We start from the raw sequence: 22,649 nt of genomic DNA, 5'->3' as shown, positions 1-22,649 counted from the left end.
AAAAATGGGATTTTATTTTTTTTGCCTTTACCTGCCCTTTAAGCGATTTTAATAAGCCAGATAGTAACGTGTGCAAAATCTTTTCCAGTGAAAAGTGAGTATAGAAGGAAAGTGTTTTTGGCTTGTTGGTGCATTAGGAAAGCTACTTAATGTAGAAAAACTACAGCAAATTAGATGGAAAATTATGGCTAGAAATGACGTCAACAACAGAACAGTGTAGGTTGAGGAAAAATGACTCTTGATTAACAAATTGTATACGTGATCCTAAATAGTGAATATGTTCGGCTCAAGCAAATGTTCTCTGGAAAAGCATTCAGCAGCTTGGGATCAAGTTCAGTGAAAGTTAATATGAGAAAATGATGTACATGTAAGTATTGCCAGACGATTCTATGAATTATTTCTCCAACCTTTTAAGCTTGGCGAATAAACTTAAGAGAATCCAACCTGGAAAGCTAAACAACCTACTATTCTATACATCTATCATGCCTGCTGCAGTGAGCCAAAAACTCATTATATATATATATATATACATACATACATACATACATATATATATATATATATATATATATATATATATATATATATGTATGTATGTATAAATAAATGCACTTTCCTTCATGTGTTAACTACATTTATTTGCAGACCCGGTGCATTCTTTACCTGGACATTTCACAAAGCTAAAGATTGAGGGGAAATGAAAAGAGGGATGACGTATGCGTTCCTTTCTGTACAGTGCAAATATAAAGGTGGTTATTGAAGCCATTAATCACTATTAGAAAGCTCAGCTCCCAGGATTACATATACAGTATTCAGGTTAATGATGCAGTTGTGGCCTGTGCTAGAATGAAATACAATTCCTACAGAGTTTTATTGCATATTCCAAGTTGCACATGCGGCAAGATATTGTCTGAATTTATTACTGGTTAGCGAAAGGAAGGCAACGAATTCTGCAACACGTTGACATTGGGGGGAAATGTATTAAGCAAACAAAGATATTATACCAGTTATATTCTAATAATAATGTAGTAGTTGATAAGTAACACAGGTATAGGATATGGGATCTGGAATGATTGGGACTTTTCCAAATAAAGGGGCTTTTCCACGCCTTAAGGTCTCTTTAAAAAATTGAACACGTAGGAGTCTGAATTTATCGCAATATTTTCTGAAAAAAACTCCAACCAAATCCGCACTGTTTTTTTGGGCTTATTCATTATTACACTTTCACGAAAAAAAAAAATTTGCGGGAAAAAAATCTTAAAAAATCTGATTTTCACATTTTTTTCAGATTTTTCATGTGATTTTCATGATTTTTTCCGATATTTCACCCGAAAACTCTGAATTTTGCCCGAAAACTCTGAAAACTTCAGGCTGTTGCCAAAAACCCAGTGCACATCAAAAAATCATCGGGACTTCTCCCATCGACTTTTATGCAACCTAGACAGGATTTTCACATTCGGACTTTTCCATCCTATGGGTTTAATAAATTCTGAAAAATTCGAGATTTTTTTAAAAGTCCTATTTTATTAAAAAAAATCACGAATTTTACGTGACTTTTGCATTCAGAGTTTAGTAAACAACCCCCATAGGATCAGATTTGTTAAGGTTCGACAAAAATTCGAGTTATCAAGGTTTTGTTTTGGTCGTATAATAAATTTTTCAGGTTGAAAAAAAACAAACACATTTCTTTTTTATTTTTTTATTTTTTAAAACTCAAATTTTTCAAGATTTATTATACCCTGACCCTGGAAATAGTTGAATGTGAAAATACACCATCTAAAACCTGTCAAGGTCATGTGGGAGTCAATGGCAGAGGTTCCGTGTACCATTTGAAGATTTTTCTGCCGAAAACTTGATCAATTCAAGTGATTTGAGTTTTTACCCTGCGAAAATGCAATTCATTTGAGTTTTTGGGTTGATAACCCCGAACTCTAGTTTTTTTCTTAAATAAGAAACCAGTTCATTTGAGGTATAAAAAAACACTACAATTTGGCCTTTGCTATATAAACCCCTAAGGCCTAAGTCATACCTCCCAACTGTCCAGTTTTTTCACAGGACAGGCCTGATTTTGACAGCTAAACCCTGCATCGTTACTGAAATGTCCCGACTTTCTCTTTGATCTCCTGCACTGAACAGCCAGAAAAAGATTCAAAGTTTCTAACTTAATTGGCTTTTGGCAGAGAGCCCAGAAAAGATAATTAGATACTTTTGTAACAGTGTAAGATAAGCAGGTCTCTTGGGAGAACTTACAGCTTAAAGGGCAATTCGCCTTCATTAGCAAAACTGTAATAACACATAAAAACCACAGAAATGTGTTCAAACTTTCTTAACCTGCCAAATTTTGTAAAATGGACATGGACATTTGGGGGTGTGGCCAAATACGGACATGGTCAAAAAATGTTCACCGCGCTCTGCTCAGCAAATCTTTTTGTCCCTCTTTCTATTTCCAAAATGGTGGGATGCCCTAAGTAAATACTATGGAATGTTTCGCCGCCAATATGGATTCATGCAGCTTATTATATGCAAGGTATTGTTTTATTAGGAAAAAGGAAATCAGCATAGCTATGGGACCTGTTATCCAGAATGCTTGGGACCTGAGTTTTTTTCCAGATTTGGAACCCTGCTCATTACAACTGTAATTTATTTGTGCCTCAAATGAAAATCATGTTGGTAGTTTCAAGCCAGTCAGTTTAAACAGTATGTGCACTCTAAGGGGCCCGGTCATGCAAAAAGAAAAATGTGGGTAGAGCTCCCAATTTAATAATAAACACAGGTATGAGGTTCCGCAGGCTCGAACCGGGCCAACAAGACTCAGGGTAAAAACTTGGTGGGCCTCACTGACCCAGACCAGCACCCATCTGGTGCCTGCACAGGCCCCACGACCCCCTGATTTCCTCCCCACTGGCCGCAACTAGAGAAAAGGTACATGCGAGGGACCCAGAGGGGGGTTGCAGCTGGGGCAGGGGGGCTTGGAGGAGGGGTGGGGGACCTTATGGTGGATGTCCTGGTGGGCCGTGGACCCTCCACTACGAAGCTGGGATCCCTCCTGAATTACAAGAAGGCCATGTCCCATATTTTTAATTTCAAGTAGATCTGTAATAAACCTTGTACTTGATGGCAACTAAGCTGCATGAATCCATATTGGTGACAAAACAATCCTACTGAATTTATTTAATATTGAAATGATTTTCAGCAGACTGAAGGTACAGAGATCCAAATTACAGCAAGACTCAGGTCCCAAACATTCTGCATTATAGATTCTATACTGTACCTTTAATAATAATCATCATATTAATATACTTAATTGTAGAAAGTATAATAAAGGTTTAATTCCATTAAATACCACATGACATCACCAGTAAAGTAAGTTACACAATGGGGTATATTCATTAAAAGGTGATACACGTATTATTATGGGTGCAAAGGTACATACTGTTTCCATTAAGACCAATGCAGAATGGGTCAAGAGTAGGCTTTTAAATACAAGGCTAGGTACGAGTCTGAATTAATAGAACATCCCAACAGCTAGTGGAGAATTAAATACATGTGTAAGAGCTACAGCTCATAAGCTGCTGAACACATTCTGAGGAATTAAAATACACATTTATTAAAGGGGAACTCCACACAAACATAACAAGCTTTTTGAAAAGTAAACATAATTTCAAGCAACTTTGCAATATACATCAATTAAAAAAATATGCAGACTTTTAATGATTTTTAATGGTTTTTGACAGTTCCCTAAGCCTAGCCCCCTGCTCTTCTGCTGATCTGTCAGACTACTTTGATGAGCTGTCTGACTACTGTTACTTTGTATCAACAGCCATCTATCCTCAGTCTGCATCCTCCACACTCCACAATTCCCTGTGCGCGTGATTTCAATAAGGAAAGGAACATCACAGTGCAATGCATTGTGGGTTATGTAGTTCCTGCATGCTGTCTGTAAGCTGTGGAGAAGTTGTTACAATTTGTAACATCAGTGTTTAGTCGCTCCTTCCCTGCCAGAATTTCAAATGATGCAGAAAGAGAAAAACTGTTCTGGATTTCATTTATTCATACTTTTTGAAGAAACCGATAACTGTGATGGGTAGAGGTTTCTGTGTTATGTGGGCCTCTTTATCAAATTTTGGTTTGGAAGTCGGAGTTCCCCATTAACATGAGAAACAGTATGTGACATCTGAATATTGTTAATAAATAGCAAACAAATCAAACTGCTGGGAATTCTGGATTCTTAAATCTGTCTCTTTATTTTGTTACCCTAATTTATTAAGTTACCCTTAAAGGACATGTAAAGCCTAGATTTTCCTACCATGTATATAAGTTGGGCATATCTCCCCCGCCCAAGCCACATCATTTGTACTGCATATACCCCCTCCATTTGCCAGCGCCATTACATTTTCCTAAAACAAATAGCTTTCACCCGGCGGCCATTTTCCCCCTGACACATCAACAGTAACATTGAGACATGTATGCTGTAAAATTCATGCAATGCAGGATGCAGGTTTACACAGGCACAACATACTTTGATAAAAAGTTCTGCTGGGGTTGAGCACTGTAATGTTTAAGCTGAGCTCAGGAGAGGGGGTTAGGAGAGAAAAAATAGTATCAGACAGCTAGCTTTTCTATGGGAACCTGCAATGCTATCTCTACATTGGCTGCTAGACTGGAGGGTGTGTTTAGTAATCTGAGCTGAGAAGATCTGAGTATGCTCATGAGCCAACAGTCTAAAGTAAATTCCTGAGGGAGGGGCTGAGTGAGTTAGAGGAAGAGAAGGATTTCTAAGTGATTAAGGGAATGCTGCAGCCTTACTGTTAACCTTTTAACAACCAGAATGGCACGTATCTAAAAATTTCACAGAGGCTATTCACAGATTAATTATGTGTGTGTGGGGTTTACATGTCCTTTAAGCTGTAACCAAATTTCCATCGGAGCGGGGGCTTTCACCCTACAATAACCACAGATACATTTACTATTTTAAAGAATATTCATTGTTTAATTCTGTTTGGGGTCTGAACTACATCATTCAAGCAAATGAATTGGATACTAGGGAAATATTTTGGTAAGTTGAATGCATAAAGGGAAAGGCATTGCTTATACCATAACATAACAGCTTTTACCCAGTTAAACAGTTCTAAAAGAACATCCACCCTTGCCTGAGGATAAAGCAGTGCAGCAATATGTGAAGTTGTATGTCTTGGATTCATTGATGGTGGTACTAGTAATCTCACTGAAGGTGAAAGAACAACAAAACAAACACATGCCAAAAATCTGCAATGTTATATGCTGGATTATCAAATTAATGATCCCAAAATTATAATTAAAACCCTTGTCTTTTGAAAATATATAAATTTGCACAAAAATGTAAAACTATAATTTGTATAAATATTTCCTACCATTAGAATAATATATATTGTACCTTCATATTTAAAGAGTGGGTCTCATTCACTAACAGGCAAATTTGCACCTGGGCACTAACCCATGGCATGCAATTGAGTTTTTGTTTTCTATGTTTTATTTGCAGCTGACTGAACACTGATTGCTTGCTATGTGTTTGCAAATTTGCCAAGTGCTGGTAAATGAGGCTGTATTTTTAAGCAAAGACAAAAAATAAGGCGATGATATTCATATTTATAGGATGAACATACATACCTTTGCACACCAGCCACATCTTGTTCCAAGAGAGAATTTATCTGGGTTATAGACAGAATCACAGAAGAAGAAAAGACCTGGGTATCACAAGGTAATGCATCTTCCTGCACAGTAAAAACAAAACAGAAAAAAATGTTATTACCCAAAGAACACAGACAATTATATGTACACTATAGGGCTCATTTATGACTGCAAGTACAGTAAGCAAAGTGCAATTTACAGCACAATCACAATGTTTTTTCCCCATAATGCAGCATTTTCTGGTGTTCAACATACAGCGGACGCAGAAAATGTAATATTAGATTCAGCATACTGACATAAGAAACTTTCTAAATACAATCAATTAAAAATCCTGTACTGTGTCTGAAATAATCAGGTTTATCTTCACTATTCCTCTCTCAGCATCTGTTTCTCTTCATTCTGTCTTCATTCAGGAGTTGGGTGTCAGATGAATGATCCAATAAATCTTATAGGGGGGCTTCTTTTGCCTAAAAGATGTATTAGAGCTCACTCTATTAAAATCACCAGAAATCGTGTCTCTCTACAATCAGGATTTGTGCCAAAGACAATTATTTTGTTAGATTTTGTTTGAACTGGAATCAGTTATTTGTGTGAGCTCTAATTCATCTGCTAGGAAAGGGAGCCCACCCTATAAGATATATTGGAATCATCAGACACCCAACTGCTGCATAAAGAGAGAATAAAGAGAAACAGATGCTGCTGAGAGGAATAGTGAACATAAACTTGATTATTTCAGAAACAATGCAGAATTTTTAATTGATTGTATTAAGAAAGTTTCTTACTTCAGTATGAGGAAGCTTTTATTATATTTTCATTTTGAGTTCCCCTTTAATGAGTAGGGTTTTACATGCCACTGACTGTAGGGAAATTTGTGGGACCACAACTGCACTTGTGGTTGTAAATGACCTATAATGTTTACATACACATAATGTTATGGACACACAGGAGGAAAGAGTTCACTGCTCCAAGCAACCCTCAATTAGTTTACATGAATTACAGTTTTGGGCATAGATCACCTTTAAAGGAATTGTTCAATGTAAAAATAAAAACTGGGTAAATAGATAGGCTGTGCAAAATAAAAAAAATGTTTCTAATATAGTTAGTTAGGCAAAAATGTAATGTATAAAGGCTGGAGTGACTGGATGTGTAACATAACAGAACACTACTTCCTGCTTTGCAACTCACTTGGTTTCCACTGATTGGTTACCAGGCAATAACCAATCAGTGACTTGAGGGGGGGGGCACATGGGTCATAACCGTTGCTTTTGAATCTGAGCTGAATGCTGAGGATCAATTGCAAACTCACTGAACAGATTTGTACCATGTGGCCCCCCTTCAAGTCACTGACTAACTCAGAGTTAGAGAGCTGAAAAGCAGGAAGTCGTGTTCTGGCTATTATGTTAGACATCCAGTCACTCCAGTCTTTATACATTACATTTTTGGCTAACTAACTATATTAGAAACATTTTTTATTTTGCACAGCCTATCTATTTACACAGTTTTTATTTTCACACTGAACTGTTCCTTTAAGATTGGAGATGGCAGTGAATGTGGGTGGTTTGGGCTCTGTGAAGAAAGCAGCAGACATCTAGGAATATATGAAGACATAAGTGAAAAGGTGTAGCAAGTAGTGGTGTGCGGCCTAGTTGTTATGTTTTGGGTAGCCGAGGATGAGTAGAGTATAACAGTGCTTTATTAGCAGAGTCATGCAGGCATTACACAACAGTAACTTTCACTTTTAAGATGAGTATGCACAGTATAAGTGTGGGCATAGTGACATCTACAGGCCATTTGCATACACACCACACTAGTATAACACCCGTGGGAACTGTGGGATTACCCGTGAGTCAGGTGGGTTCAGGCCAACTTCTGCACACAATTCCTGTGTTGGCTTCTGCCTCTAGTGCGTGCCTTTTAGATTGTTTTGCCCCGCCCCCTTACGTGATGTCATAGCAGGACATGGTTGATGTGGGTCTATAAAGTCAGAGGTTAGGGTTGGCTACAGGTGGAGGAGCATAGGGTTAGGGACGGGTGCAGGTTGAGTTTTTCTCGACCTGTACATAACTAGTAGCAAGATGTGTTTTTTAAATTGTTTTGCAGTAACATTGAAAGCACTTGAATTTTAAATTTGATACCACCTGCTTGGTTCTTCTGAGCAATTCAGAAAGGAGGATAATGTGGCTAAGCAAATTATTAGTGAAAGCTAAGCCCCATATAAGTAACTTATCATCATCTGTAGGCCTGTGATGGAGGAAGCAAATTGCAAAAGGTGAGCAGTTTGTTTATAGAGAGCTATCCAATTCATGGGGGGAATTATAATGGGGGAAAAAAAAAAGATTTTTAAGTTAAACGAATAGCATTTGAACTGTACATCCGAGTGATATACTACTTACCATGTTTGCTTTAGTTGCAAAACGGCTACTAAACTGATCAGCTTTTGCAGTGGAACTCAAAAACAGCAAGGGGAATGTACCTAGAAGTAAATTAAGAGTTCACATGAAAATTGAGACAAATCACATTATTTTTAAAAGTTTCAACATGCTTTTAATTTTGCTTAAATCAGAAATTCTGGGATTAGCCTCCATCCACTTTAACCTACCGCTGGTCCAGTGAATAGGTATATGTGTTATGCTACAAAATGACAAAACTACAAATTGTGTTTTGGCTTCAACACCAGCCATAGGCCACCAGAGCCATTTAGCAGTGAAGATCTGTACCTCTGAAGATGTCCCTATCTTTTCTTCTATTAACTCCCAGCATATGACCTGGGCTTTATTAAGGGTCCAATTCAAAGCTGAAAAAGGAGAAAAGGCACAGGATACATAGATAACCAATATGCTCTGTAGTATACAATGGGATTAAGAACTTATCTTTTATCTACTGTGTATACTGTGCTTGAATGTCTGCCCTCATGGCTACACAGCAGCTTGTTTATATAAACTATAGTAGTACTTATCTGTTATCTACTGTGTATCCTGTGCTTGAATGGCTGCCCCCATGGCTACACAGCAACTTGTTTATATAAACTATAGTAGTACTTATCTGTTATCTACTGTGTATCCTGTGCTTGAATGGATGCCCCCATGGCTACACAGCAGCTTGATTATATAAACTATTGTAGTACTTATCTGTTATCTACTGTGTATCCTGTGCTTGAATGGCTGCCCCCATGTCTACACAGCAGCTTGTTTATATAAACTGAAGTAGTACTTATCTGTTATCTACTGTGTATCCTGTGCTTGAATGGCTGCCCCCATGGCTACACAGCAGCTTGTTTATATAAACTGAAGTAGTACTTATCTGTTATCTACTGTGTATCCTGTGCTGGAATGGCTGCCCCCATGGCTACACAGCAGCTTGTTTATATAAACTATAGTAGTACTTATCTTTTATCTACTGTGTATCCTGTGCTGGAATGGCTGCCCCCATAGCTACACAGCAGCTTGTTTATATAAACTATAGTAGTACTTATCTGTTATCTATTGTGGAGTTTCTGAAGCAAGCATACAAGTCTTTTATTTCTTTAAAACACTTTCATTTTTTGGTGTTACTGTTCCTTAAGGAGAAGCCTGGACTCTAATGTTGTGGACAATTTTAGCAGAAGTCTACAAACAGTAACTGTGAATGAGGTCTGTAGGATATGGTAGGATAGGTACTGTCATACTGGCTCTAGGAGTGTGAGACAGAAAGACTAGCTAGCAAGCGCAGTTGTGGCCTACAACAGATTGTAGTGTTGGGTAGTTACCCACTCTCTAGTCTAGAATGTAGGAAAAAGTAGGGACTCCAGGACATAGGGAGCAATCCCATGGGAAAAAAAGACTAAAAGAGCCTGGTTTTCTGGGGGCTGAACAATTGTGGTAAGATTACACATTGATTTTCCATAAGAATCCAGTGTACCAAGTGAAATACCTTTTGTTTTTTAGATATATTGTTGACATTTCTTTTTTGCTGAATTCTGGGAAGAGTACAAAAAAAAGAGAGCGGTTGAGGGGAAAATATGAAGGTGTTCACAGTTGATAAACTGGGGTTTTTTTTTTTCATTTATGATTTTAGAAAAATTTGCTGTTCCATTTTTAGAAGCACCGGTGGCAAAGTATAAGATAAGATATGGAGCACATGCTTTTGATATTGATACGGACACTTTGAGGCAGATTTATCAAGGGTCGAATTTCGGAGTAATGGGAGTTTTTTTGAACTCCCATAACTTCGAAATTCGAATAAAAAAAGACCAATCGAAATCTATTCTAAAAAGTTTTTAACTTCGGGTGAATAGGCTGTGTTCGACTCGAAGTTTTAGCGCATTCGATCGAATCGCAGGATTTGCCCCAAAAAACTTTGATTTTTCAAAGTCCATCAAATGATTCCAAATAGATCCTAGGAGGCCCCCCATAGGCTAAAACAGCAATTTGGCAGGTTTTAGATGGCGAATGTTCGAAGTCAAAGTTTTAAAGAGACGTACATGATAAATTTCGATATTCGAATAGTCTAATTTTTTTAAATTTGAATCGAATTTTGGCCTCTTCGACAGTCTAAGTACACAAAAATAGCTTGAAACTCTAATTTTTTTTACTTAGAATTTTCACTTCGACCCTTGATAAATCTGCTCCTTTATGTTAATACTATATATTTTTTTGACTGTTTTGTGATCATTGTTTTGAAGTGCTTTGTACACTAATGGCCACTAGATGGTGTAATAGAGTATAAATAGTATTGGTAACTGTGTGTCAGTAAGCTTGATAAAAGGCCACATGCGCTAATTAACACTTTTTAAGTAAAAATAATTTGCGTTTCTATTCCGATGTTCCTGCTTATGGTATGTTAGTGGAAAACGTGCACCACCTTACGAAAAACTGATAAATGTTGTGCTGACTGCCTGCTTTAAATACAATTTACCCTATCAGCCAGGCAGTGGTGTGAATGAGAGACTGAATGATCAATAGGAGAGAGACTGAAGAGAAAGAAAAGTAATGCAAACTTTCCATTAAAGGGGGTTGTTCACCTTTAAATTAACTTTAGTTAGAAAGATGATTAATAAAAAAGTAGCAATAACATTTGTAGCCTTACAGAGCATTTATTTTGTAGATTTGAAAGCTAGAAAGAGTCAGAAAAAGAAGGCAAATAATCAAAAACTATAAAAAGGTGAAATTGAAAAGGTGAATTACCCATTATAGAACACACTTAAATGTAACTGAAAGGTAAACCCCCACTTTCAAATAAAATTGAAGCTTCACAAATCATTGTTTTTTTGGTTGCCAGGGTCTAAAAATTGCACACAGCATACCAAAAGATTAGCAATATTGTTAAAGGAGAAGGAAAGTCTGTTTGCACTTGGGGGTGCAGTAATGTAACTAGAGGGGGCGGGCCCTGGTGCGTGATGCCCCCCCTGCCCCCCTCCGTACGCAATTTTCCACCCGGATTTCAGTGGCGCGTGAGCTACCGGGGGGCCCTGAGGGGGTGCGGGCCCTGGCCCGCTCGCACCCCCTGCTCCCCCGGTAGTTCCGCCACTGTGGGGGTGCCAAATGTTAGGCACCCCCAAGTGATTGTATTGATGTATCTGAAAACCCGGGCCAGTGCTCCAGCAGAAAACTGATAGGAGCTAATTTCCCGGGGCAGACGCATGCGCAGTAGAATGAAATAGTTGACTTTTTAGTTAAAGTTCTGCTTTGTGGTGCTCACTGGTATAACCCAGGCTGGGCCGCCATTAGAAATCATGGGGCCCCGTACAACAACATTTTCGGGGCCCCCTGGGCCCGGCCACACTGGCGCCCAAGCCCCATCCCAGATCCCGCCCACTCCACACAACAGTTAAAAGACCACACAGACATCAGCGCTAAGAAAGTAACCCCCACACACACACGTTATAAAAAGCTATTGATGCTCAGGGCCCCCCTTATAAGTTAGAAAAAAAAAACATTGGCGCCAGGGCCCCCCTTACAAGTTAAAAAAAAATTGGGGCCCCAAAGAATATTTTTTTTAAAAAAACACTGGTGCCAGGGTCCCCCTTACACTGGTGCCAGTTGCATTTTAAGCAGTCTGGTAAAAAGGTCCAAATTACCCTAGCAACCATAAATCCTATGCAATTTTCCCAGCGCTTCCCTTAACTTTTAGTAAGTGGGCTCACACCGTGAAGACCAAAAGATTCATCAATACACTTTGTATGAAGGAGGCCACAAAGCATCCGCAGTACTGTGCTGCAAAACTTTTATTCCAAAATACACTACATGTTTCGAGTCAGTCTTTCTCATGTGTAATTAGCCAAACGTGTAACGTGTATTGATGTACCCTAGCAACCATGCATTGATTTGAATAAGAGACTGGAATATGAATAGGAGAGGCCTGAATAGAAAAATGAGTAATAAAAAGTAACAATAACAATATATTTGTAGCCTTACGGAGCATTTGCTTTTTAGAGGGGGTCAGCAACGCCCATTTGAAAGCTGGAAAGAGTCAAAAGAAGAAGGCAAATAACTATAAAAATAAACAATGAAGACCAATTGAAGAGTTGCTTAAAACTGACCAATCTATAACATACTAAAAGTTAACTTAAAGGTGAACCACCCCTTTAAAATGATAAGTTAACCCAAAAATATATTTTTTTTTTCCCAATAAAAGAAAACAATTCTAAGCAAATTTCCCATACTATTAATACAATGTAAGACAAGGCAGCTGATTAGCAGCCCTGTCTTTGCTGAGGAACTCAGACTGCTGCAACATTTTCAGGGCAGAGAATAGTCAGGGACATACAAAACACTGCTTTCAATAACAATACATATACAAATAACTTAAAAAACATAGAAAATATCTAATGAATGTATATGGGTAAACTGCTTAGAATTGTCTTTTCTTCTATTAGAAAGAAAGTATGTGTGGGGTTAACTTATCCTTTAAGTCTGTATTTTGCATCAAAATGTGATATTTGATATTATGTTTCAAGTTAACTTTTTTTGTCGGATTCTTTTGGCGTCCCCTGCCTTTGCAGCCCCCGCCACTCGCCTGGACCCCAGCAGTAACTTTCCAGTCCCTGTTACTTGGATTCCTGGCACATAGGCCCGGGCTGGCAATCTGTGGGTTCTGGCAAATGCCAGAGGGGCTGCTGTAAGTTGCCATAGACAGTCACTATTTAGTGGGCTGTTGGGAGGCTGTTTGGACCTCTGTGTACCTGAAATTCCACGGCCTATTTTGATTCCTAGTCCAGACTTGCTGCTGACATGACTTGACTAAAGGTGGCCATAGATGTAAAGATCCTATCGAGGATTTGTACGATTTTCGGACCGTGTGCGGAGAGTCCCGTCATTTTTCGTCCGGCGGAGATCGGTCGTTTGGTCGATCGGACAGGTTTGATTTTGTCCTGACCGTACCTCTCATCGTAATCCAATCGTTCGGCCATAGGGCCGAACGTTCAGATTACCCCCGATATAGCCATGCCCGTTAGTGGCATATAGGGGAAAGATCGGCTCGTTTGGTGGTCGCCAAACGAGCGGATCTTTGCGTCTATGGCCACCTTAAAGGGGAAGGAAACCTAGTTGGCGCAAATACCCTCCCCCCTGGCCTACCCGTCCCGCTGGGCAAATGCCCCTAACTTGTTACTTACCCTTCTGTGCAGGTCCAGTCCAGGGAGTTCACAGACGACATCTTCTTCCACGCGATCTCCTTCCTGCTTTGAACGGCGTTTTGGCGCATGCGCAGTAGGAGCATTTCGCCGGTACGGATCTACTGCGCATGCGCCAAAAGTCACGAAGTACTTTTGGCACATGCGCAGTAGATCATACCGGAGAACTGCTCCTACTGCGCATGCGCCAAAACGCCGTCCAAAGCAGGAAGAAGATCGCGTGGAAGAAGATGTCGCCTGTGAACTCCCCGGACTGGACCTGCGCAGAAGGGTAAGTAACAAGTTAGGGGCATTTGCCCAGTGGGACGGGTAGGCCAGGGGGAAGGAGGGAGGGTGGGCAACGCACGGGAGGGGGGAGGGTTTTTGCGCCAACTAGGTTTACTTCCCCTTTAAGGAGTGACCACACAAGTCTGCGAAACAGAACCATCAGAGTAGTTAAACTACAGCCCCCAGCATTCTACCTGATAGCTGTTTATCTGTGGGAGGAACACTGGGCAGTGACACTTCAAAACAGCAGGTGGGTAGCAGAACAGATTTCTCTGATACAATAACAATATAACACGTCCATTTATCTACTCTCCCAGGGGCCCCTGATAATGCCCTGTGGGCTCAGGGCAAAAGTTTTCTGTGCTTTACCCTAGTTCCCTAGTAAATATACCAGCTAAGCACTAACCTCTGAACTCCAAACAGCACTAACTCGGCTCTGTGTGCGGTTGCTATGAGCTTTCTGCGTTGCCAAAGAAGCAGCTTCCTTCACGGAAAGGCTCATTAACAGCTGAAGGGGCGGGAGATACGAGTTCTTTCATTTAAACCTATATCTTTTGTTGTAGATTTCTCCAGTGTCATTGATATTCAGCCAAATATCTGCTTTTAGTTTTCACCTAGTTAAACCCAATACGGCAGACGCGACTGGAAACAGGTTACTGATCCGTGTGACTAATACCCCCCTCCTCATCAGTTGGTTTAGCCTGGAGCATTGTATCCGGAAGTAGGGCTTGTGCACATGCGGCTGCAGTCAGGCATTTGTTTGTAACAATTAAAGTAAAGACAGCGCTGTAGTAATGAATGGGAAGCAATTACTTACCAACCAGAGACCTAGAAGGTGGACACAGGGCTGAGTACATTTATTTTATTTTAATATGAAAAATGCTATTTCCTGAATTTGCTTCTGGCATAAGGAATCAGTGTACTGTATCTGCTATATAAATACATTATATGCAAACAATACATGCATAGTAGAATGTGATCTCCCTCCCACTCCCAAAAGAAAATATGTAGGTAGGGTTGCCACCTGTTCAGTTTTGGGTAGAAGAAATTTGGAACTAGTGATGGGCGAATTTGCGTGTTTCGCCGCCAGCGAAAAAATAAATAAACGTCCGCGAAAATTCGTGGCAAAAAATTCGCCGGCGCCAAAAACGGGCGCCGGTGTCGAAAAAACGGGCGCCGGCGTCAAAAACCAGACGCCGGCGCCGTTTCGCGTATTTTTCGACATTTCGCGCGAAGTTTGCAAATTTTTTGTTGAAGCGAAACGGCGCAAATTCGCCCATCACTATGATTGGAACAGCACCACTGTATTTTTCTTATTACTTAAAAGCCTTTAATTGTGCATAAGGGCATCACAGCAACGTTTCAGGCCTTGCGGCCTTTTATCGAGGCCTGAAACGTTGCTGTGATGCCCCTATGCACAATTAAAGGCTTTTAAGAAATAAGAAAAATACAGTGGTGCTGTTCCAAATTTCTTCTACCCATGATGATTCCAATGGAAAGTGGCCATTGAAGTGACGTGCACTGCCTTGATTGAATCCGACAATCGTTGTGCTGACTACTTACCACTATACACCTGTTCAGTTTTGACCCGAACAGTTCGGTTTTTGGAAGGTCTGTTCGGATGTCATCATTCTGTTCGGGTTTCAGCCCATATGAAACCTGAACAATAATCTGGCCAATACACAAAAAACATTTAAATACTAAGATACTATATGGTTTAGTTACTATCTAGTGCCATTAATTTCTTATTGTTACAGGAAAAGCAAATCAATCAAAAATAAGATTTTGTTTTTCCAAATTAGCAGTTCTGCAATTACGGAGCTTTCTGGATAATTGATTTCTGTATAATAGATCTCATACCTGTAATTAAAGGGTTGGGCAGTATAGAGATAGGGTTGCCACCTGTGTGGTTTTGAACTGGTCATCAACACTGGCAGTGGCATCTAAGTGATGCAATAGCCTCGCCCCGGTGTCATAACTCCACCAACATCATTGTGTCCACCTCTGATGTCATCATGCCTGTTCCTATATCACTGCCCCACCCCCAATGCTATCTGCCCCCCCCCGTTCAGGTTTAGCCATCAGCAAAGGTGGCAACCCTATATGCAGGTCAGCACTGACTGTTTCTAGTCCTGTTAACTGTGTGTGGAGATCTAAATAAATCACTTAAGATTTAGCACAATTGCTGAAGTGTGTGCCATCTGACTTTATATGCTATATAGTCCTGTTCACTCCCTATATATCAAGGGAGAGACTTGGAAACTGTGATTTGTGTCCCTTTAAAGGGGTTGTTCACCTTTAAATTAACTTTTAGTATGATGTATAGAGTGATATTCTGAGACAATTTGCAGTTGATTTTCATTTTTGAGCAATTTTAGCAATCTGGTTGCTAGGGCCTTACCCTAGCAACCATGTATCGATTAGAATAAGAGACTGGAATATGAATAGGAGAGGCCTGAATAGAAAGATGAGTAATAAAAAGTAACAATAAATATGTAGCTTTACGGAGCATTTGTTTTTTAGATGGGGGTCATTGAGCTAGGGGGGTCAGAAGCACAGGGGGCTTTGCGGTAGGGGCGGGGGCCCAGAGGGGTGGCCTTGTGCTCCCCAATCCAACCCTGCCTTAAGCAGGGGGGGCATATTTAAAATAGTGTTACACTAACTGAGTGACAAATAACAGGGCTGATAAATAATGGTACAAAGGCGGTAGGGTAAACATTCAAAGTTAGTCAAGTATAATGGAAGTGCGACTGTGCAGACCTAGTCAAATACAAAAAAAGGGGGGTAATGAAAAGCTGCCCCGAATCGCTCAATATGTGCATGCGCGTGACGTCATATGCACGTTATGCGAATGCGAGTGACCGGACCGGGAACTCCCTCCCAGTGTGGGTAGCCTGCTGGCAAGGGGCTCTATCAGCCCTCACCTTTGGTTGGGGATAACATCTTTTACCCAACAGGTGCCCTTAAATGGAACCCAGAGATTCTGCTCAGCAGGGACAAAGATAAGAAATGTATCAACCAAATGTATCAATTTAGAACAGTTTACAGGGTCGGCGACCCCCCCTCCCAGAGCTTCTTTAGAAGGTGAAAAATGACACTTTACACTTCAATATTAGAAAAACGGTCACACATAGAAAATAGAGAGTAACTGGAAAAAGTCGTTATTTTTTGCACCAGACATTAAGGGGCAAATTTATCAAAGGTCTAGGTGAATTTTCGAATGAAAAAAATTCGAATTTCAAGCTATTTTTTGTGAACTTCAACTAGGAAATAGTCGATCGAATGCGCTATTAATTCGATTTGAATGATTCGAATTTGCCCAAATACGGATCTATTCGACCCAAAAAAACTTTGACTTAATTTCGGTTGGCCTTTTGGAATTCGAATTTTGAAGTTTTTTCAATTCGATATTCGACCCTTGATAAATATGCCCCTGAATGATATAACACTATAACCCAGGGATTCAATGACTTGCACATTTGCTATAAGTTCTGGGTCATTTGAGATCACTAGACCCAGAATAGCATTTTTTTCTGGTTGGCTCCTCAACAACCTGTGCCATAAAATTGTCATGCAATAAGTTCATAAACTTGTTCCCATTAACTGATCTGGCAGTGCTGTTGCTCCAGTCAATATCTGGGTAATTAAAATCCCCATTATCATTAGCAGCATCATTGCTCGTGCCACAGATAATATCTCTGAGAAAATTACCGTGGAAGTCCTCCCCCTCAACTTTACACCTGTTTTTTTTAAAATCGTTCTTGAAGGAGAACTGGATCCTAAAAATGAACACGGCTAAAAATGCCATAATTTATATACGGAACTTATTGCACGAGGCTAAAGTTTCAGCTTGTCAATAGCAGCAATGATCCAGGACTTCAAACTTGTCACAGGGGGTCACCATCTTGGAAAGTGTCTGTGACACTCACATGCTCAGTGGGCTCTGATTGGCTGTTGAGAAGCTAAGCTTAGGGCTCGTCACTAATTATCCAGCAGAAAATGAAGTTGGTCTGAAATATAGAAGGACTTATTAAAGTCTGATGCTAATTGCACTGGTTTCATGTAGTAATCTTTGGAGACACAGATCTTTACTAGGGATGTCGCGGACTGTTCACCCGCGAACTAATTCGCGCGAACATCGACCGTTCGCGTCCGCCGAATGTTCGCGAACGTTGCGCAACGTTCGCCAATTTGGGTTCGCCTTAGCTGGCGCTTTTTTTGCCATTTCTCCCCCAGACCAGCAGATACATGGCAGCCAATCAGGAAGCTCTCCCTCCTGGACCACCCCCACACCCCCTGGACCACTCCCCTTCCATATATAAACTGAAGCCCTGCAGCGTTTTTTCATTCTGCCTGTGTGTGCTTGGAAGAGCTAGTGTAGGGAGAGAGCTGTTAGTGATTTGAGGGACAGTTGATAGTAACTTTGCTGGCTAGTAATCTACTTGATACTGCTCTGTATTGTAGGGACAGAAGTCTGCAGGGATTTGAGGGACATTTTAGGTTAGGTAGCTTTGCTGGCTAGTAATGCCACCTAGCTGTGTGAGCTTGTTCACATTCTGTCTAAATAATAACAATAATAATTCCGTGTCCGTAAACACCACCTGAGTGACGTTTTTCAAGCAGCAATAATATATTCCGTATCCACTACTGTATACGTTGACCTTGCAGGCATTGTTTGCCCAGTCTTTAACCAAGTGCCACCTAGCTGTGTGAGCTTTTTCACATTCCGTGTCCAGAAACACCACCTGAGTGACGTAGTGTGATTTCTGCCCTTTACAGCACAAAACGCAGCGCTGTGTCAACAATGGATTTTTTAGAAACATTTTTGCCCTTGATCCCCCTCTGGCATGCCACTGTCCAGGTCGTTGCACCCTTTAAACAACTTTAAAATCATTTTTCTGGCCAGAAATGTCTTTTCTAGCTTTTAAAATTCGCCTTCCCATTGAAGTCTATGGGGTTCGCGACGTTCGCGAACCGTTCGCATTTTTGTCCGGACGTTCGCGAACATGTTCGCGAACATTTTTTCCGACGTTCGCTGCATCCCTAATCTTTACTGCTAAATGGCTGTGGTTGCCTTGGGCTGGTACAGAAGCACAAAACATCATGTACAACATTTCTAGCTACTTCTTTAGTTAGGCTTTAGTTCTCCTTTGAGGACGTCACCACCTCCTCTAACTTTGTCATTGGTACCTATGATCTCTAAGCTGATCCTCTTTCCTCAACTGCCGGCGAACAATGAGCCTGACACACTCCCATGCCTGAGGAGAGCTTAAAGGGGAAGGAAACCTAGTCGGCGCAAACCCCCCACCCCCCCTCCAGTTTGTTGCCCACCCTCCCTCCTCCCCTCTGGCCTACCCGTCCCGCTGGGCAAATGCCCCTAACTTGTTACTTGACCTTCTGCGCAGGTCCAGTCCAGGGAGTTCACCGACGCCATCTTCCACGCGATCTTCTTCCTGCTTTGAACGGCGCATGCGCAGTAGGATCATTTCGCCGGTACGATCTACTGCTCATGCGCGTGACTTTTGGCGCATGCGCAGTAGATTCGTACCGGCGAAATGATCCTACTGTGCATGCGCCAAAACGCCGTTCACAGCAGGAAGAAGATCGCGTGGAAGAAGATGTCGTCTGTGAACTCCCTGGACTGGACCTGCGCAGAAGGGTAAGTAACAAGTTAGGGGCATTTTCCCAGCGGGACGGGTAGGCCAGGGGGGAGGAGGGAGGTGGGCAACAAACGGGAGGGGAGGTGGGGGGTTTGCGCAGACTAGGTTTCCTTCCCCTTTAAGGGGCAGATTTATTAAAGGGCAAAGTGACTAACGTTAGCAAAAATTCCTGAGTGTGACGTCATTTCGTTACTTTGGCGATTTACTAACAGGCGCAGGCATAACTTCGCCAGCAAGGGAGATAGACTCTAGTGGTAATACGCTCCCTTACGCCTGGCGAAGTTGCGCTCTGTCGAAGGGAAGTAACTCCGCAAATTCACAAAGATGCGGATTTTACTGAACGTTACCTCTTGCGCCAGACTTGCCTTTGCCACCGCAGACCAGGCGAAGTGCAATAGAGTTGATAGGACTTCCTCAAAAAATAGTTGAAAATTTTTCTAAGTTCCAAGATACGCTGGGGACTTTTCATTTTTCACGGTGATAGGCTACAAAAGATCATAAATTTTTTGGTGGTGACTTTTTCTTTTTTTAAGCTTGATTGCCTACGTCTATACAACTTTAATGTACCCACCCTATTCAAATTGACCTAAGAGTAGGACGACTTTTCGCTAGGCATAAACGAACGCTAGTGAATGCTCACACTGAAGAAGTATCGCTAGCGAAAAGTCACCAGCGTTCGGCACACAGGACACAACTTTGCATTTCAGGGAATTAGCATAGAGGTAACGAATTTCCGCTTAGTGAAGTGGTGCAAAGAGGAAAATCTTAGGTCCCAAGTATTTTGGATAACCGGTTCCATACCTGTATAAGTATCCAAGAAAAAAGTTTTAACCAAGCGACTTACATTCGGGGCCACCATCAGAAATCACGGGGACCCGTACAGCAAAATTTTCTGGGCCCCCTGGCCCCGCCCATCCCAGATCCCGCCCATCCCACACCACAGTAAAAAGTCCACACAGACACCAGCGCTAAAAACAGTAAACCCCTCACTCACAAGTTATTAAAAAAACATTGGTGCCAGGGCCCCTATTAAAATTTAATTGTTGGCCAGGGGTTCAATAAAATAAAACATTGGTGTTCAGTGGAACTTATCCTAGGTTCTTCCTCAGTTTCCTTTCGTAGCTTTGGGTCTTTTTGTGGCTTCAGGACTTCAACTTCGGGTATTTTCGTGGCTTCGGCTCTTATGCGCTGCTTTGGGTCTTCGGCAAAGACAATATTATGATTGATGTAAAAGAAGGTTTCATTTCTGGTGTCAGTATCTCTTTAAGGTCCATCTTTTGGAAAGGGCCCCCCTGGAAGGTCCAACCTTTGGTCAGAACCCCCATAGCTAATGAGATGAGTATAGGTATAGTATTACCTCAGAGTGTCTAGGGCAGCAAATACATATTTCCCCCTTTCTTACCTTAAAGGGGTGGTTTACCTGTAGGTTAAATTTCAGTATGTTATAGAATGGCCAATTTTAAGACACTTTTCAACTGGGTCACTGACCCCATTTGAAAACCAATGATTTGTAAGGCTACAATGTTATTGCTACTTGTTACTACTCATCTTTCTATTCGGGTCCTCCCTTATTTATATTCCAGTTTCTTATTTAAATCAGTGCATGGTTGCTAGGAGAATTTAGACCCTAGCAACCAGATTACAGAAATGGCAAACTGGAGAGCTGCTGATTAAAAGCTAAATAAGTCAAAAACCACAAATAATAAAAAATAAAAAACAATTACAACTTGTCTCAGAATATCACTCTCTACATCATACTAACAGTTAATTTAAAGGTGAACAACTCCTTTAACTGACCTTCAAGCTAGGCTTTTTATTTCTTTAGTAATGCTGCTTATGGTTCTATTAAAAAATGGTAATTGTAAACTTTTTTTTAACTTCTAGAATAAGCAAGCAACATGAGCACTAGAAAGATCTGCATAATAATAAGGTAAAACATACATACTAGGATAGAATGGCAGCAACACTAGGCTGGTGCTAAGATGATTACACAAATACAGGCTGGAAAGAGAGGCTCGCCGTGCCAATGTTACAATACCTGACTCTTCTCCACTGCTCAGTCTGGAGTTGCAGGGTGAAAAGCTTCTGCTCCTTTCCCCCTCCCTCCTTCTCGTCCGCACCCACATCAGTAATGCTTTTATAGGGTGATATACCTTTAAATTGCTCCTGCTGAATTGTGCTCAGCCTCCGTGTTAGCAGCAGCACCGGAAGAACAAGAGAGTGCACTTGCCTTGCCGCACAGAGTTTAGTGAGTGACAATTGAGAAGCAGCAGCAGGTCTTTGGCGCGGCTTCGGATTTTCAGCTGCACATGAACAGGTGACCTTCGGCGCTGTTAAGGGGGGCCCGGCTAATTTAAAAAGTGTAACACAGCCGGGCCCCCCTTCACGCCCGGGCCCGGTACAGCTGTACCTCCTGTTCCCCCCTGATGGCGGCCCTGCTTACATTACTACAAAATCTTTTGGAATTTGTCTGTTTCAAGTATTTCTGTCGCCAGATATTGTGTTCAAATGCACTGGTGTGACAGCATGGCTATAATAACCAATCTTTCTTTTATACATACTGTATATGGCTGTAACTCTTTACTTTGCATTTTAGTTTTAGAGTATTTTATACTAAAGTACACCTGACACGAATATAGCGCATGTGTAACACTCTTATGGCTTGTACAAAGCAGCAATGTAGAGTGCAACCGATTAATGTTTGTAGTACAAAAAAAAACAAATGAAACAACTGAAATCGACAATTGAAATACTTTATTGCCAAATTTTATCTGACCCAGTTACTGTTCTGTCTCACTGTAAATAATATTATTTTTCATTCATAATTGTGCAGTATATCCCCTTCATGGTCAGCTCTTATCTGATGTGACATCAGTTTTTTAATATTCTGTATGATTTTGTTTTGTTTCCTCCATTCATTTTTGTATATGCAGTATATGCCAAAAAATTCTAAATTTTTTAAAATGATTTCCTTTTTCTCTGTAATAATAAACTAAATATGTAATAATGTAATAAAAGACTCAAAAGGGCAAAACCAGTTTCTGCGAGTTCGAGTCCCACAACTCCAAAACTCGAATGAATCGAGTTTTCATCGAAAAAGAAACTCAAATCACTCAAATCATTCTACAGAACAGGTTTTAGATGGTATATTTTCAGTTTAGAGCTTTTTCCAGGGTCTAGGTATAACGAATCTCGAATATTCAAGTTTTTTTTTAACCTGAAATGGAAAAAACAACTTGAACCTTAATAAATCTGCCCCAAAGAGTTTGTGCGTCAACCCAGAAGTTCAAATTATTTTATCATGTTATAAGGAAAGCTCAGGAACATGTTTGAAGAAAAGAAAATTAGTTTAGCCACCAAAACACAAAACGTACACTCTATCAGAGAGGTGAATGAAAGAAACGCAGGGAGTTTTCCATACCTGAGGTCTGAGACTTAACATACTG

General features: G+C 40.7%; 1 protein-coding gene across 1 annotated transcript in view; it reads right to left on the bottom strand.

Moving 5' to 3' along the window:
* Positions 1 to 13,962, bottom strand: part of cabcoco1.L (ciliary associated calcium binding coiled-coil 1 L homeolog) — a 76,982-nt gene extending 63,020 nt beyond the window's left edge. The window contains exons 1-3 of the mRNA XM_018225110.2: positions 13,950 to 13,962; positions 8,061 to 8,140; positions 5,647 to 5,750 (exon numbers count right to left, since the gene is read on the bottom strand). Of these exons, the coding sequence (XP_018080599.1) occupies positions 5,647 to 5,750; positions 8,061 to 8,063 (107 nt within the window). The 5' untranslated portion in view covers positions 8,064 to 8,140; positions 13,950 to 13,962. The remainder of the gene's footprint in view (positions 1 to 5,646; positions 5,751 to 8,060; positions 8,141 to 13,949) is intronic.
* Positions 13,963 to 22,649: the final 8,687 nt, after the last annotated feature.

Source organism: Xenopus laevis, chromosome 7L (assembly GCF_017654675.1).
Source record: "Xenopus laevis strain J_2021 chromosome 7L, Xenopus_laevis_v10.1, whole genome shotgun sequence".
NCBI lineage: Eukaryota > Metazoa > Chordata > Amphibia > Anura > Pipidae > Xenopus > Xenopus laevis.
The sequence above is the reverse complement of the archived record's forward strand: the minus strand, read 5'-3'. Positions and strand labels throughout refer to the sequence as shown.